We start from the raw sequence: 16768 nt of genomic DNA on the forward strand, positions 1-16768 counted from the left end.
CTGGGTCAGTTTTCATTTCATGTTTATTTTGCACAGTTATTGTTGGCAACACGAGCTATAGTTTACAGAATACCACAGAGTCAGTCTCTCGCTGACACCATCTCATTGTTTTCTACCCATTAACCAGATAAATGACCTACATATTGTGCCCATTAGCGCCTTGTTTTTCTTTTGCCCCTTTGTTGTCAAGTGTCCCATATCTATCTCTCTGTGCAGACCTTTGTTTTCTAAAGCACTCGGGATTGTCAAGTCTGTCCAAGAGAACATAGTCTTTGTGTATGTAGATAGAAAGGCTGGTATACAGAAGGGAAAAAAAAAAAAAAACACCCCTCCCCGACCGCCCCACCAGCACTGCTCTGTACTCGAGCACACACGAGATTCCTTTTGTAATACTGAGTGCCAAGCCAGTATACGGATAGCAAGAAAATATACAAAAGCCATAATACTGTATTTGCTTCTATTGTGAATACAAAATATAAAGTGGTGAACACCAGTTTTGATTTGGTTTCCCTAGACATTTCTACATTCTCTAATTACATCACTGCATCTCATGGATCACTTTTATTAAAAGCATCATTACTACGGTTGGCAGCAATTTACATTTTATCTTACATGATAGCAGTTTCCAAAAGAAAAGGAACAAAAAAAAAAAAAATAGAAGACATCACAAAAAAAAAAAAAAAAACATTTACAAAGTCATGTCTGTAAACTTCAAGGCTAGGTTTAGAGTTGAGGTAATGCCGTTTAGCTTTGTGGTTAAAGTAACAAAGTCCTTTAATTTAAAAGAAGAAAAAAAAAAAAAAAGGTACCTGATTTTAATTTTATGTTTATACCAGTGCATTACAAAATCATGAGACGATTCAACTGTAGTTTTGTCCTGTAACAACCTTCTCAGTGGGTATGTTTTCAAAAAGGTACTCTTCACATTCAACAGCTGCCTTATTATTGCTGTGTCTCAAGACCGAGACGTTCACTCTGTCATGGAGATTGTCAGAAAGTGTTTGTGTGTGAGAACCCCCATATACAGTCAAAAAACAAATGTGTAGTTTAGGAGACGTATTGTAAAAATAAAAATCATCTTGACCTTCACAGCAAAGAAAAAAAAATAATTAAATAACTTCATACTTCCTTAAGCAGCCTTTCCTTCTATTTGCACCACATGATTACAAAAATTGCTGCTCTTATTATAATACCAACGGTACCAAAAAGAAAAAGGAAAAAAAACAAAAAAACACCAGCAGAGCATTATGTAAATTTCCTTCAAAAAAAGATAAGATTCTTCTCCGAAATTTCATCTCTCCTAGGGATAATAAATAATGCACTGCACAATACTTAATGACCAAAATACCTTTTGACACATCCGTGTGACATGACTTGGATTTTTTTTTTTTTTTTTTTTATGTTTTGCTACACTATGTTACAGAACAGCTTATAAAAACTAGGTATGGACATTTACTGTGAGTGTAAACAGTAGGACTACCACTTGTCAAGAGTTTAGAACACTTTAACTGTAACTGAGACTGTTATTCATCATTTTCATCGTTGTCTATTTCATCCCCCCCATCGGGCGAGTCAAGTTCTTCACCATGTGCTATTTCATCTTCCAAAATTGATGAATCGGCGGTTTTATCCAGGCTCTCCTCTGCGTCGCTGGCTTCCAGATTCTCACCGTCATCGTTATCTGCAGCCTTCTCTTCACTAGAGCTTACAGCATTCTGAAGTCCTGCTAGTGATGGAAAACCAGGCAGCGTCAATCCTCCTAGCCCTGGAGGTAGAAACATGGATGGGTAGAACAGGCCTGGAGCCATAGTGGACAGCAGGAAAGGACTGAAGGCCAGATGATTTGCGGACAATCCGGCTGTAGTAGCAGCACTAACAGATCCATTAGCAGAGTCAGTAGCAGAAACAGAGTGTGTGCTTTTCTCAGAGTCTTTAGCATCCTCTTCAGTTTCAGTCTTCTCTTCATATTTTGAAGTGCCATCTTCAGTTTCTCCTTGATTGGAAGCTGTAGTGGAATTGCCACCACCCCCTGCTGCTAGAGCATTATTCAAAAGCCCACTAAGCCCAAACATGTTGGGCAATCCTGCCATGCCTGGCAGCATTAGAGGCAGCATGGCAGTGGGATTTTTAGAATCGCCTCCAGTAGCAGCTGTTGCAAGCCCTGAGGGAAACCCCATAAGACCAGCAAGCTGGAGAGACTGCAGATTCTGGAGATTCTGAAGACTAGCGAGATCCATTCCAGCAAATAAGCTATTCATCAGCAGTGGGTTGATTCCAGAAGTTGAGGCTACAGCAGCAGCTGCTGCAGCTGCTTTGGCAATTTCACTTTTTGGCCTTCTCCCTCTTCTGCTAGCTCCCTCTTCCCTTACTACAGGTCCAGTGAGAAGACGATCAAACATTGATTCAGGGACAAAACCCTACAAGACAAAAGACCACAACATTTAAAATCAAACATTTTCCCAAAAGGACACGCACATTAAACATATAATATGAAACAACCAGTCCTATTAGATGCAGCCTTAAAATAAGATATTGTGGACTTACGCATAATAAAGCCGCAGTCTGTGCTAGCCGGGGGAAATACATTGCCTGAACCCAGAACTGATAAAAAAAAAGGGTCCCCAGAACTTTGTCTCCCTCTCCCTGGTTACCGATGTATCACTCCATTTATCGAAGGGAGAGGTGGGAAAGAATACCAACCCAGCCATGAGAGGCAGCCATTGCACTTTTCTATTGGTGACATGGCAGCCATATTTGTAGTTTTAGTGTCATTCGCGGACACACACAAATTTTTTTTTACGGGAACCAGGGGGGTCCCTGTAGATCAGGGGACCACTGATCAGCTCTGGGGGACACTGGCTTCGGGTATTAAAAAAAAAAATGTAAACGGTGTGCAAACATTTGGTGGGGAAATAAAGCAAATCCTGGAAGGTTATGTTGAGAAATTAGATGTTTTAAACAATTCTGAATTAAAACTATGCATAAGTGTTGGCGGCCATTGAAATTAATTGATTTATGAGACACTGCAGGCCTCTAACTGAAACTTTATTATATTGTAAAAGAAAAAGGGTACTTATTAATCTGACCATTGACCGTTTAAGGTAGGATAAATATTTCATGTTAACAAATTAACATTTCTAAACTCTGTAGCACAAATCTAAACCTATTTTAGAATGCGCAAGTGTCCTTACAGATTGTTTAACAATATCTGTCCAGTCAGGAGCAACAGCAAACTCAGGGTTCTCTTCCAGCCACCTCGGAAGATCCCTCATTGGTGGGGCCATGGCTCCTCCCATCTGCAGGAAAATCATGAACACAAATGAATTGTAAATAAACCAATAATTGATTTAGACTTGTCTTTATCCTCCAAGTGCAACCAGTCAATGTGGTGGGTACTTTCATACTTCTAAAATGTGATTCTTATTTAAGAGCTCTGGTGTAGTCCAAAGGAGGTTTGGACCGCTAGTGAATTGTAAAAACGGCTGCAGAAACTTTTGCCAACTTTTTAAGGCTTAGAGCTGCTAGCCCAGGGGTGGCAAACTCCAGTCCTCAAGGTCCACCAACAGGTCAGATTTTCAGGATATCCCCGCTTCAGCATGAAGATTTGCTCATTAGATGGGTGCAAATAAATGTCCACCTTTCAATATATATGAAATAGTCTACACTCCGGTTCTTTTCTCAATTTAATCAGAGACAATAGGAAACATCTTTCACGGCATCATTTCAGTTGGTCACCTCATTCCGGCATAAAGAATTTAGCTATAGAGTGGAGAATCGTTAGCTTGCTTGTTCTTGGCTTGGCCGTTAAATGATTCTGAATTCTATAAATCCTGATACACTCTTAATACATTTTCTTAACATAGCAGCAATCACCTGTTTTTCTCAGTGTCAGCCCAAAATGTTCTTAGTCAATCATCAATGACAGAACACCGTTTCTCTATTTAGCAATATTTACTCTGATCTAGAAGACTCTTCTTTGTTCTGTCACTAAGTGACTATAGTTAATCCTATGTTCCTTATCTTATAAGACCTCTCTCTTGTATTGTCTTGTAACACTATTTAACTAACCTTTGATTCCAAACTCTTGACCACATACTATTCAACTCAGCTGACATTAAACATACCAAGTTTCAAAATCACATAAAACATGTCAACATCTGCCTGTTTCAGACTGATTTAACTTCTTATCTGTGTAGAGGCAGCTAATCATTTTTCAATATAATTTCTAACTTAAAGCCAAATTACTTATTTGAACCAGTTACATGCTGAATATATGTGTATATAGAGAATATAGCATAATTAATATTTTGGCATGAAATCATCCTATCTTCACAGCACAGGTGGCTCAGTCATGACGGAGCCACTGATTGAATCACCTGTGCTGCAGCAGGGATATCTTGAAAACATGACCTGTTTGTGGTCCTTGGCCACCCTTGGGCTAGCCATTTAGCTGCTAGCATAAATGGGTATAACCAGCCCTTATGCAAACCAGTAAAAGTCTAGCAATATGCAAATTTACAAAAGCCTTATGCAAAATCACTCAGCATGAAGAAAAGTAAAAAAAAAAATCTTATTTACTGCATGAAGTATTATATACTAAACTTGACAGATTATCAATTTAGTAAAACACACAGTAGTTACTTACTCATTTCACATAGAACAAAAACTAGATGAGCAATTTGCATGAGGTTACCTTCTTCCCATTTCGTTTGTTCACTACAGGCACTCGCTCATCTCCCGTCAAAGTGTTAATATCCAACTTGTTAGGATTCCGACATCTGTGTCGCTTTTGCTTCGGCTTTTGAAAGGGGGAGAACACATCTGCACTCTTCTACAAGAAAAAACAAACCCAGTTATCCCAAAAGAAGCGTGTGTGGTGGTTACCCTAGGTTTTCATTGGGTTTTCAAAAATCTTATCTGTTCCAACATGTCTGTAGAAATTACTTTGAAAGGTATATCTGAAATGCAAACACTGACCCAAATGAATAGTATCTGTACTTTGCATAACATCTTAATTTATGAAAAAGTATCTTACTCAGCGGCCCAAAAGGACATGCTTCAAATAGTACAATAGCTAATGCAAGTGTACATATAATCTTAAGGAAATGGCTACGGGAGGCTTCCAAGGCGGCTTCCTTCTGCACGGCGTGTATTTTTAAAACAATGGAATAATAGATACTTGTATAAAGATTTGTGATGTTTGTCTTAAAGCCCATTCCAGAACCAGTGTTAATATGTGCAAAAAACTAAAGATTGTATGTATGCAAACACCACATAGCAATATAATACATGTTTTTAATATAGAAACCAAATAAGCTATCCTGAATTCATGTCTAAACCCATTCAGTCGTGGGGGAATGGGGGAGAGGAGTATGTAATACATTTTACAGGGTAAATGCATTGTGTTCAAACTTAAAAACAAGATAAAAAACAGAAATCGCTGTACGTACTGGTACATAACTTGGCATATCAACAGTATATGTAGGATGTAACTTCAGCCATTCAACTAAATCCTTGTTTTTGGGAGCATCTTCCCCCATTAGTTTGGTCCCATCCTCTAAGTTTATGACGGGGATACGAGTTTCTGGCTCCAGTTGCCCAGGAGATGGAATGTTTCTGGTTGGTGGGGTGTCAATATCTTCGTCATATGCTTTGGTCACATCAGTGTCATCCTGCAAAACAAGGTTGTGCAATAATGAAGATCTTTCAAGAGGAAAAAAAAAAGTTAAACTTGGACGGTTTTACGTTTGCTAGTTTGCCAGTTTGCGAGTGTTCATACCAAACACTTTCATATTTTGAGGTAAGATGTTGTGAAACAGGTCGCTTATAAACAAGCGACAGAGAAACCCAATGCTACATCCAATATGACAAAAATACACAGTAAAATACTTATATATTCTCTTGAAAAGGGGTCATTTAGTTTAACCCTTTGGCCAAAGCATTGTAAGCCTGTGAGCCACGACAAGGCAGACCTTGTTCACAGGTCCTAACACTACCAGATAAAATACTAATACACCTCTATTAGGAAAAAAATTCTAATTTACCTCTATTAGGAGGGAGAAAGACCAACATTGGATCCCAAAAAGAGCTTGCTGGGGTTCTGTGTGTTGTTTGTTAGCTTATAAACATCCTTAAAAGCATTTAGATGTGCTGCTTCATATAGACTGATTTCTATGCCAACCATGTTATCATAAGTACAGATGTGCGCAATTTCCACAGAAATTTGAAAACAAGGCCAAGCTTCCCCTACCGTGACCGTGTTTGCAAAAACGTTAAAAAATAAATAAAAAATAAAAAAGTTTACAAAAACTAGCTGCCAAATATCGAAACTCAATTTCCAGGATATTCAGGGCCGTTCGCCTTTATATACTATTATTTTTGAAAAACTTGAGCAATTGTCCATTCAGAAAATATACGAGAAATGTTCAAAACATTCGGAGATTGGGAGTTCTCATTGCGTACCATTGTTGAGGAGCTTTGTGCATCCCTATTCCATGGAATGCACTTTAATGAGTGAAGAGACCAAGGTGCATGCACCATCAGCTATATTGGACCAACTGTTAGTGTTTCCTAATGTAGGGAGCCACTGAACACTAATCATACACCCCATATCCAAGGCACAATCAATAAGTCACGCAATGTTTATAGTTGTAAAGGCAGCAGAGTAACGACCTAAAGGAGGCTCCCCCCTCTTAGCCCCAGAGTGAACCAATTCCAATGGCGTGTTTAAAAGGTCTCATCTGGGTAATTGATACCCTTTTTACCCAAATCTGACATCTATAAATATTTGTAATCTATTTAGATTTAGGAGGGCTACTCCCTTTTCTGTGATGTCACAGTGTTCAGCAAGTGCTTGTACTGTCAAAATCTGCCCCTGCCACTTTATTGGTTCTCTGATAAAGGCGGGGAGAAGGGTAAAGTAAACACTTGATTAACACAACCACGTTCAGGTGCGCCTAAAAACAACACAAATAAATCAACGTAGTGGGGATGCACATTTAAACTGGTCTGGAAATCTCTTGTACAGCAACTTACACGAGTTGAATAAAAAAGGCATCATACTGAAGAAATCATAAATAGTTGACTAAATACTTTTGCAAATGTATACATAGCTATAGATCTACGCAAGGTATGTCAGTCCACGGGGCAGTCAATTATCCATGAAGCGCAAATTTAAAATAATTTTGATGTACACATGGAAAAATACATAAGCCCTTTTGAATAGTAATTGGTCTTACCGCAGACATTGAAGTCCGTTTGTTGCTCATAAACAACAAATCAAGTCCTTCTACATTTTTCCTTCTTCCTCTCCTCCTCTTCATGGGAGGTTCCCCATCAATTAAGGAACCATTGAGCAGATGCCTTGTTGGTGTGCGTGAAAAACCTGCCTGCAGTCTCTCCATTTGAGTTTTAAAGGCATCAGAAACCGGTGTGGAGGCATTAGGCAAGATAAACTTGGGAGTGAGAGATGCAAAACTTGAGGTAGAACTTGTTGCCTCCCTGGAGGCATTGGATAAATCCCCAATTTTTTCTTGTCCATTTTCTGCCCCCATTTGAGATCCTCGCAGCTGAGCCACCATCTCCATAAGATTCCTCCTCTTTGCAGCACGTTCTGCCTCAACCTCAATTTTCCTTCTCCTTCGCCTGCGCTGACGTGGCACAGACAAGGTCAGTGCACTTTCCTACAATCAAATAAGAATTTATGAGATTTTCTTTGCCGAGGTTGGATTTGGCTTATTGACAATTGTAAAAAAATAACCACAAAGCAAAATGGCCATTCAATTAGAACGTACCACTCAATATACAGAGCCGTGTACACTGTAAGCACTAAATTAGAATTCTTAGTATTGATGGGGCAAGGCTTCATGTTCATTGTGGTGGATTACGGTTGAGTATGTTGTGATATTCTACACCAACGCTACAATAACATGGTCTGGAAACTGATATTTTGCATTGGAACAGGATATGTTCTACATATGTCATGCATTACATGTGCATAACCAAGGAAGGACTACATGGAAGGTTCAAATATACATATCTAGCCAGAAAATAGATATTACACTTGGAAGTTAAAGGGTTAGGCACATATAAATAAGGCATTTTCTTGCCATGCTTCCATACAGGAAGACATTTTTGGATACTTAACATTTTACCCGAAATTCATAATATAAAGCATTACATACCTGGGACAGTTGTGGAGAAGCAGTGACCTCTTCACTTCCACTGAAACTGCCCTGAGCAACCATGGAGAGTTCAGCAAAGCTTCTCTTCTGCAGGGGACTATCCACAACAGTTGGTGTGTACCCAGGGATGAGCCCCGGGAAGTCAAACATCTGGCGTCTGTTTACTGGCCACTTCCCTTTCAACAGTGACTCACAGATGTTGTCTAATCGGTTGATTATTACACGGTCCTGTTTAAGGAAAGTGGAGAAAATTAAATTCGTAACAAGCAAATTGGGAAGAAAATGTAGACCAAACCAGTCAACGGTCATTAAAGTAATAAGAATCAACTTTTATAAACTGCACATGCATCACTACTCGAGCTAATGGCTACATTATGTATTCTGCATTAAACTTAACCCCACTGAGTCTTGTTAACCCATACACAGAACTGTAAGGACCCACAATATATTTCATTTATTTATAACGCGCCTAAATATTCCGTAGCGCAGAACAATAGGGTTGGAGAATGGAAACAGTAAAATAACAAGCCTTAACATACATTTTTACAGTAGGTAAGGAGGGCCCTGCCCCAAGGAGGTTACATTGGGTTGAGAAACGAGAAATACAGCAGGGGGGGGGGGGGGTTAGAAATGGTATGTGGTGTTTGGATAGATGCTGAGCTCCTACTGTTTCAGGCTATGGTGCATTGTTTGGCATAATCATCAACTGGTGGACAAAAGAAAGAAACATCTGCTTCCAGTATCTAGTAACCACAATACTTCAGAGCCGCCAGGCCTAAACTCTGTCCTAGGAAGTGGTTCCTCATTAGCGTCACTATTAATAAAGTTCAGCATTATAAAACTTAACCACATCTAATGAATGTCAATATTCATTCCACACCCTCTATCGCTTAACCTGCACAGAAGCATGGACCATTTAAAGGGAGGGGAAAAGCACCAATTACAGCTCTCTGCAATTGGATCAAGAAAAAAAGGCTGTAATTCTGCAGTAAGATACATGCCACAATATATCTTTTGGACACAAATATACGTAGTTATTTTTATTTTTTATTTAATTATTACCAAACAGCAAGAATTCATCTCTGCGGCCCCAGACTTGGTTCTGGACTTATTGTTCCTCGAGTATAGGTCAGGGCTTAGCTATATAGATATAGTGAAGCACTGTTCAAAAGCCACAACCTGATCACAGCAGCTGCTACAAACGGCTTTCTTTCCACAGGAATAAGCCTATTAGTGGTCTGTTTTTTATAACCAGATGGCCAGGTCATGGCGATTAGGGTTTTTTTGTTTTTGTTTTTTTACTTTTAAACAGTAAAATTGACTGAAAACATCTAATTCTTCATTTGAGTTTCTAGAATGTATTTATTACATTTTTGACTACAGGCAGCGTTCTGAAGCCAATAGCTAGCAGACAAATTCAACAATGAACACACCTTAGGCCAGAAAGAAAAGGAAAATGTCCTTTCACGAAGCATATGGAGCCCAGACTGCTCCCCATCCTCCAAATAGAACCCATCGTGAGTTTCATCCCGTGCTGTACTCATAGAAGCATTGCTTTCTTCATCAAAGTTCTTGTCCTGAGAGGCTATACCAACTGACAAGGAAAAACAGACAATAGGATTCCAGGGACACCCAGAGAAAAGCATTGAGCACAGAAACTCGAGACAAAATAATGTTCGAAGCAGAGCTGGCCCAGATAGCAGCAGTCTCTGGACCGTACATGCAGACCTGTTTAAAAAGGAAAAATAACCGCAAATGTTTTGGGTGCTGGGATTGCTATAAGAATCAATTTAACACAAAACAGTCAATTTATAATATATTCTGCTTTGATGATTCACTAGTATGTAAGCCTTACCCAACTGGATAAAATATGGCCCGAAAATACAGGCACACAATTCTTAATAAATATTGAGCCCAGTACGTGATTAGCTGATGTTTTTGCTTAGAAGCAAGTGTGTTGATGAAGCCTTTCGGATTGTATAAACCATTGAAAACATGCTCGTTTTACCTTCTGCTTGGGAAGACTCTTCGGATTTGTCATCATCATCCAGTTTTTCTTCATCTTCCTCTGAGCCTTTTTCAGAAATGGATTTTGGATCAACCTCCGGCGTCATTTCTGCCTCCTTAATTTCATCTTTAACAAGAGGAGCATCAGGCTCACTTTCCTGTTTCACACACTTGTCAACAGTGTCCATTGATTCTTCCTCTTCGACTTCTTCTTTAACTGCAATATCTTCCGTTTCCTCGGCTTTTGCTTCATCGTGCTCCACGGCTTTCTCATCCTGCACAGGGGTAGAGGGCATCATAGGTGGAGTGTCACTGTAGCCACATCCAGGTGGAATAAGATTGGGCATGGTGCTTGGCTGTGCCGTCCCTCTGTTTTGAGCAAAGTTCTTATGGGCATCCAGAAAAGAAAGTTCTGGGTCGTTGAGGATGTGATAATCTGTCCTACTAACTCCATGTTTAGCAGCGCCAACAAGCAAGTCTCGGTCATGTTTTCCACATTCCCACCATTCAGGCAAGTCCAGGCTCGGCTGGCAAAGTTTAAGTCTCTCATTCAACTGGGGGTGATTAAGAACTTGCTCCCGTATTTTCCTTAAAAGCTCAATTCGGTAGAGAGTTCTAGAAGCACGTTCTTCTGTTATAGGTTCAATCATTGTGGAGAGTTCACAAACATCTATTCAATACATTACAAAAATAGGTTCAAATATGGGTAAGAAGGAAGAAAAAAAATCACATGGTTAAAATGCCTCAACTTATTTGGTGAAATGGTTATGCTGATTTTTGACTACCATGGCGATTGCCAAGTAAACTCACCTTCATCTGGTTTGGTTGCCATGTGACACACTCTCCTGCACATAGCCACAAAGCAATTGAAATATTTCTCCAAACTATCATCAGACTTTTTATCCAGCCTGGCAAAAGCTCGAAACTGATTCCAGTCAAACTGCTGTTTGGCTGTGTCGATGATCACTCCAAAAGTAGACACCACACGATAAAAATCTGCTTCTTCTCTCCTCGTCCACCTTAAAAAAAAATTAAAAAAGCAATGTTAATGCTCATTCTGACTCCACAAGCATGAAAAAGCTATTCGTGCATCCAATTTCGGTTAGGAAATCTCACAGAACTCACTTTTGCCGTTTCTCCGTTATAATTGCTTCTCTTTCTGCTTCCAGGGCTCGTACTTCTTCCCGAGGACGTCGCCTACGCCGATCTGTCTTCATTTGTGCTTCTTGCCTCATTTGTTGCCTCTTATAGCTACGTTGATAAGCAGTGATGAGGCGTCGCAGGCGGGTGGTTAGGGCTGACGTATTGGGCCAGTACAGTTGGCCTAACTCTGCACTGCCTTCCCCGAGTTTGCCTGCAACAGAAGGTAAAGAAAAAAATACCCTCAAGCTCATCATTCCACTCTCCCATACTGCCCAGTGTAAAAGCCTCCTACAGGGAACGTACACCTCAGAGAAGCACACATACAATTCCTAAGATATGAATGACTCTCCTGGAATGATCAAATATTTCCAACAATAACTTTTATTTTAAGTGTGATTAAATATTCTGCGGAGTGACTAGAAAAATGGTATTGCACAGAAATCTATAAATAAAAAAAACCCATACACTGCATAATCTATCGGGTGAACAAGTGGTTGGACTTTATCAGGCATTATGGGGCTTAAACAGATACTTGCTCGCTACATTTTTACCAAAAACAAACATTGCATTTTTTATTTTTTTTAAATCAAGGCTACGTTACGTCTGTTTTTCAGTTTCATGAAATATTTTACACTTGCATCCAGAGGGACAACAAAAAGAAGATCCCTTGATGCATCAACATTAGCATGGATATTCATCATTAAACAGACTGGCACCGCTCAAAAATACCTCACTTTATTTTACACTTCTTACCTCTAGTGTCCATTTCTAAGGATTCTTCCTTATCCTCAAGAGGAGAGATTGCATATTCCTTTGGGAGAAGAGGCACATACATATAGTTTAGGTGAATAATAGTTTGTTTGGCACTAAGAAACATTGATATGATTGCTTTTGAAGTAAATATGCTTTAAAGCTACTCAGCTGGTGACCGGTTTCCTTCCCAATTTGTCAAAATATTTCAAAAGCATTACAATCCAAACACAGGCATATGTGAGTGGTATAGTTACAATATGTGAGCAACTGAGTGTCCTTACATCAATTTCATCCTTAAATTGAAGCCTTGCTGGTTTGTATTCTGGATCTTCATCCTCTCGGTCAAAGTCACCCCTAGAAAAAAAAGTGAAAAAATCAAATACTAAGCACTAAAAACATGGATGCGCTTTAAATGTGCAATAAACATTGCTTAGATGGTAACATACCCGTCTCCACCATCTGCTAGCATATCTGTTCCTCGCTGCTCAGCAGCAATTGCTTTAGCATCAGGCATACCAGCTCTCTCTAGGAAGCTCAGAGCAGGGTCGGCTCGGATAGAATTGTACTTCTCGTACCCTACAGAGAAAGATTGCGGATTGTCACATTCAATGTGGCAGCTAGTTTAGAAGCACACACATTCGGCACCGATGTTACATCATTGCCATGTTTAACCTTTTCAGTGCTGCAGGGGGATCTAAGGCAGGTGCTAGCCAGCTGTGAATAGGAAGTCAAATGACTTGAAAAACCTTCGGATCATTCTCTGCAGATAAACCACTAGATTACAAATAAAATACAATGGACACTCGCCACTTGCGACAGAGAAAAAGGTTACACACCTCAATTTTTTTTTTAGTAGTGCCCATGCATATATATTTACAAGATACACCCAGAAATGTTTTTCCCGAGCCTCAGTTACTGCATCAGAGGAACTGCCATTGTATTGAATCTTCAGTTTTAATTACATCATGAATAGCACTGCAGGTTCTTAATGGTTTCTTTTATGACCTCTGCTGCATGGAGCCTCCCCCCCTCCATTGTTTGTCTTCTTTGGGCCCAGCCAGAGCCTAAATTTTTAACGGCGGCCTCCCTCCTCTCCCCCCTCGCTCACTCACTCAATGAACATGGGTTACATGAAAGGCCATCGAACCTGTCTTATTACGTTTAGTGTGATGTGTCAGTAAGATGACACTGTTCCCTCTACCATTTTCACAGAGCAGTTTTGTTTTTTTTACTGCCTGAACTGACTAAATAGAAAATGGCAGATCCCAACAGTGCACTGCAGGAGAATCATTTTTAGACCAGACTTGCGCCTCAACGGATGCCCCCCGCCCCCACCCCCCATTATTATGTGTATGTATGTATGTGTATATGTGTGTATATACATGTGTATATATATATATATATATATATGTATTTATATATATATATATATATTTTTTTTTATTATTTTAAAAAGCTAGTACATATGAAGAACAGCACAATTCAATTAGGATTTGTGCTACAGCACACTTCTAACCGCTGTAGAGCCTGGAGCCAACCTGTAATCATGAAGGGTTTTATAAGCCATCATTCTCCCCTTTAGTCAGGCCGGGCTGCTGAGAATACGCCTGTGACCTCCAGAGAATTGGGATTATAATCAGGAATCGCTCACTGTATATATCATGCCAGCTCTGCATCCCCAAGCCTTTCAAAGTTAACAAGGCTGCATCCCACTCAAGGGAGCCGGGAGTTCTCTGCGCTGACATTTGTGAAATATTGCTTGGAACAAAGCCCAGGAGGCACTTGTACAGATTAATAGCAGAGGTTAAGCCCACCATCCACTTTGACACTGGTTGGCAGAGAGTTAGCAAGGGAAGCGGCGCTGGAAGCAAAGTTTATGGAGATCTATAACACGGCATGGCCATTATTACTACAAATGTGGTTTTGCTTTATTTATAGCTCAGTGTTAAATATTTTCTCCCCCCCCCCCCCACAAATATTTACAGCATATCAGACTTTATCCCCTTTTATATCAGGGGGGCCTGAAATGTGTTACAAAGTGTTTAAGTGTTTGCTGGGACTACAATAAAAAGCACCTTCTAAATTAAACACTTTATAATGTACAATGGGACATGTTTCATATGCAGATAGGGGGAAGGAGGGTGTGCCCTAGTGATACATGTGCTACCTGAAGCTGAATTATATGGTTACAGACCAAAGCCATCTACCTGTAATTACTTCCCTGTCCCTTTGATTATTGATTGCTGGCTAGGCCCAGGTTGGTGGGACAGGATGATCCAGTTCAGAGTATCTTGTTCATTTCCAAGAGAACTTAAACCTGTCCTGCAGACCTGTGTCTAGGTATAGTCATTTTACCTGCAAACACAACTACACTTTTTGGGGCAGGAAGTAAATGGTATCCAACGCTCTGTACAGCACCGTGTACCTAGTCAGTGCTACATAAACATACATTACTTGTACTGCAGTCCAACCATGCCCAGTCATGACATACCATGCTTGAAAACCCCAATCAAAAGGGACTTATCGGCTTCATTGTCCCACCAGTCTGTAGGAACCTCTGCATGGAATGGCTCAGGAATCCATACATCTAACTCGCTGCAAAAGAAGAGGGTTCATTTTAGATTTTGCTGAAAAGTAAAATCTAGAAAAATAATATTGCAAACAGAAAAAAAAGACAAACCCTGCATAATCTATTGGGTGAACTTAAACTCTGGCACCACTTAAAGAGACTTTAAATGTCTATTTACTTTCGGTCAGTGGGTGAGTGCCACAGCTTACTGTTCTCTATTAAAGACTAGAGTGATTTCTGCAGTGATTCTCGCTTTCCTGCTAGAGAGCACCAACCACCATTTTGAAAGGAGTTGAAGTGCGCCCGCCATCTTCGGATCCTTTTAACTTTATCAGTTATTATGGGGCTTAAGTAGATGTTTGTTTGCTACTTTCTTACCGAAAACAAACATATACAAAAAAAAATTACATTCAAAAGTTTTTTTTTGTTTTTTTTTTAAACCAAGGGTTACGTTAACGTCTGTTTTCAGTTTCATGAAATATTTTTCACTTGCATCCAAAAGGAACAAAAATCCCTTGATGCATCAACATTAGCATGGAATATTCATCATTAAACAGACTCACGGGCTCAAAAATAACTTGCAAATAGGATACCACAAGGAAGAAGTATTGGTTTACATGGGGAAAAGAACAACTGAAAATGGGAGTTATAAAAGAGAAAAACAGTTTGCACAAATACCAGAATGGTGGTAGTTACTATAGGTTAAACCAGGGCTGCCAGGCCCTGCTGGATCTTTCTGTCCAGCCGCAGACAGGATACTGGGACATGAGAGAGAGCTGGTGTGGGGCGAGGGTGCGCGGGGAGGTGGAGATAAATCGAGTCTGAGGGGAAGAGATTATCTAGTGTGGGTGTCGGGGAGAGAGATCGAGTGTGGGATCTGGGGGGTGGAGGGATCACCATCAAGGGTGAGGGGGGAGGCGTACCATCCAGCGTGAGGGGTGGGGGGGTGGGCGTACCATCCAGCGTGAGGGGTGGGGGGGTGGGAGTACCATCAGCGTGAGGGGTGGGGGGGGTGGGAGTACCATCCAGCGTGAGGGGCGGGGGGGTGGGAGTACCATCCAGCGTGGGGGGTGAGGGGGAGAGAGACCATCCAGCATAAGGGTTGGGGGGGTGGGGGAGTACCATCCAGCATAAGGGTTGGGGGGGTGGGGGGAGTACCATCCAGCATAAGGGTTGGGGGTGTGGGGGGAGTACCATCCAGCGTGAGGGGTGGGGGGGTGGGAGTACCATCCAGCGTGAGGGGTGGTGGGGTTGGAGTACCATCCAGCGTGAGGGGTGGGAGGGTGGGAGTACCATCCAGCGTGAGGGGTGGGAGGGTGGGTACCATCCAGCGTGAGGGGTGGGAGGTGGGAGTACCATCCAGCGTGAGGGGTGGGGGGTGGGAGTACCATCAGCGTGAGGGGGTGGGAGTACCATCCAGCGTGAGGGGTGGGGGGGGTGGGAAGTACCATCCAGCGTGAGGGGGTGGGGGGTGGGAGTACCATCCAGCGTGAGGGGTGGGGGGGTGGGAGTACCATCCAGCGTGAGGGGTGGGGGGGTGGGAGTACCATCCAGCGTGAGGGGTGGGGGGGTGGGAGTACCATCCAGCGTGAGGGGTGGGGGGGTGGGAGTACCATCCAGCGTGAGGGGTGGGGGGGTGGGAGTACCATCCAGCGTGAGGGGTGGGGGGGTGGGAGTACCATCCAGCGTGAGGGGTGGGGGGGGTGGGTAGTACCATCCAGCGTGAGGGGTGGGGGGGTGGGAGTACCATCCAGCGTGAGGGGTGGGGGGGTGGGAGTACCATCCAGCGTGAGGGGTGGGGGGGTGGGAGTACCATCCAGCGTGTGGGTGGTGAGCGGGGAGAGAACCATCCAGCATAAGGGTTGGGGGGAGGGTGGGGGAGTACCATCCAGCATATGGGTTGGGGGGGGTGGGGGGAGTACCATCCAGCGTGAGGGGTGGGGGGAGTACCATCCAGCGTGAGGGGTGGGGGGAGTACCATCCAGCGTGAGGGGTGGGGGGAGTACCATCCAGCGTGAGGGGTCGGGGGGAGTACCATCCAGCGTGAGGGGTGGGGGGAGTACCATCCAGCGTGATTGGGAGTACCCATTCCCAGCGTGATTGGGAGTACCAT

At 41.9% G+C, this 16768-nt stretch overlaps 1 protein-coding gene and 2 non-coding genes across 5 annotated transcripts in view; all 3 read right to left on the reverse strand.

The window, feature by feature from the left end:
* Positions 1–443: 443 nt before the first annotated feature.
* CHD7 (chromodomain helicase DNA binding protein 7) overlaps positions 444–16768 on the reverse strand; it is a 132186-nt gene continuing 115861 nt past the window's right edge. For 2 of the 3 annotated variants that reach the window (XM_075584038.1, XM_075584039.1), the window contains exons 25-38: positions 14578–14681; positions 12533–12662; positions 12368–12440; positions 12087–12144; positions 11316–11544; positions 11001–11209; positions 10192–10860; positions 9617–9777; positions 8184–8411; positions 7239–7682; positions 5451–5672; positions 4694–4831; positions 3192–3296; positions 444–2417 (exon numbers count right to left, since the gene is read on the reverse strand). In XM_075584038.1, coding sequence (XP_075440153.1) covers positions 1524–2417; positions 3192–3296; positions 4694–4831; positions 5451–5672; positions 7239–7682; positions 8184–8411; positions 9617–9777; positions 10192–10860; positions 11001–11209; positions 11316–11544; positions 12087–12144; positions 12368–12440; positions 12533–12662; positions 14578–14681 — 3664 coding nt within the window. In that variant the 3' untranslated portion in view covers positions 444–1523. The remainder of the gene's footprint in view (positions 2418–3191; positions 3297–4693; positions 4832–5450; positions 5673–7238; positions 7683–8183; positions 8412–9616; positions 9778–10191; positions 10861–11000; positions 11210–11315; positions 11545–12086; positions 12145–12367; positions 12441–12532; positions 12663–14577; positions 14682–16768) is intronic. The other variant, XM_075584040.1, reaches the window with a different exon arrangement.
* LOC142488920 (small nucleolar RNA U6-53/MBII-28) lies at positions 11939–12039 on the reverse strand. The gene has a single exon (XR_012799716.1). It is a non-coding gene; the product is annotated as a small nucleolar RNA U6-53/MBII-28 (small nucleolar RNA).
* Positions 15116–15210, reverse strand: LOC142488919 (small nucleolar RNA U6-53/MBII-28). Its single transcript, XR_012799715.1, has one exon. It is a non-coding gene; the product is annotated as a small nucleolar RNA U6-53/MBII-28 (small nucleolar RNA).

The sequence above is a fragment of the Ascaphus truei genome, chromosome 2, assembly GCF_040206685.1.
Source record: "Ascaphus truei isolate aAscTru1 chromosome 2, aAscTru1.hap1, whole genome shotgun sequence".
Classification (NCBI taxonomy): Eukaryota; Metazoa; Chordata; class Amphibia; order Anura; family Ascaphidae; genus Ascaphus; species Ascaphus truei.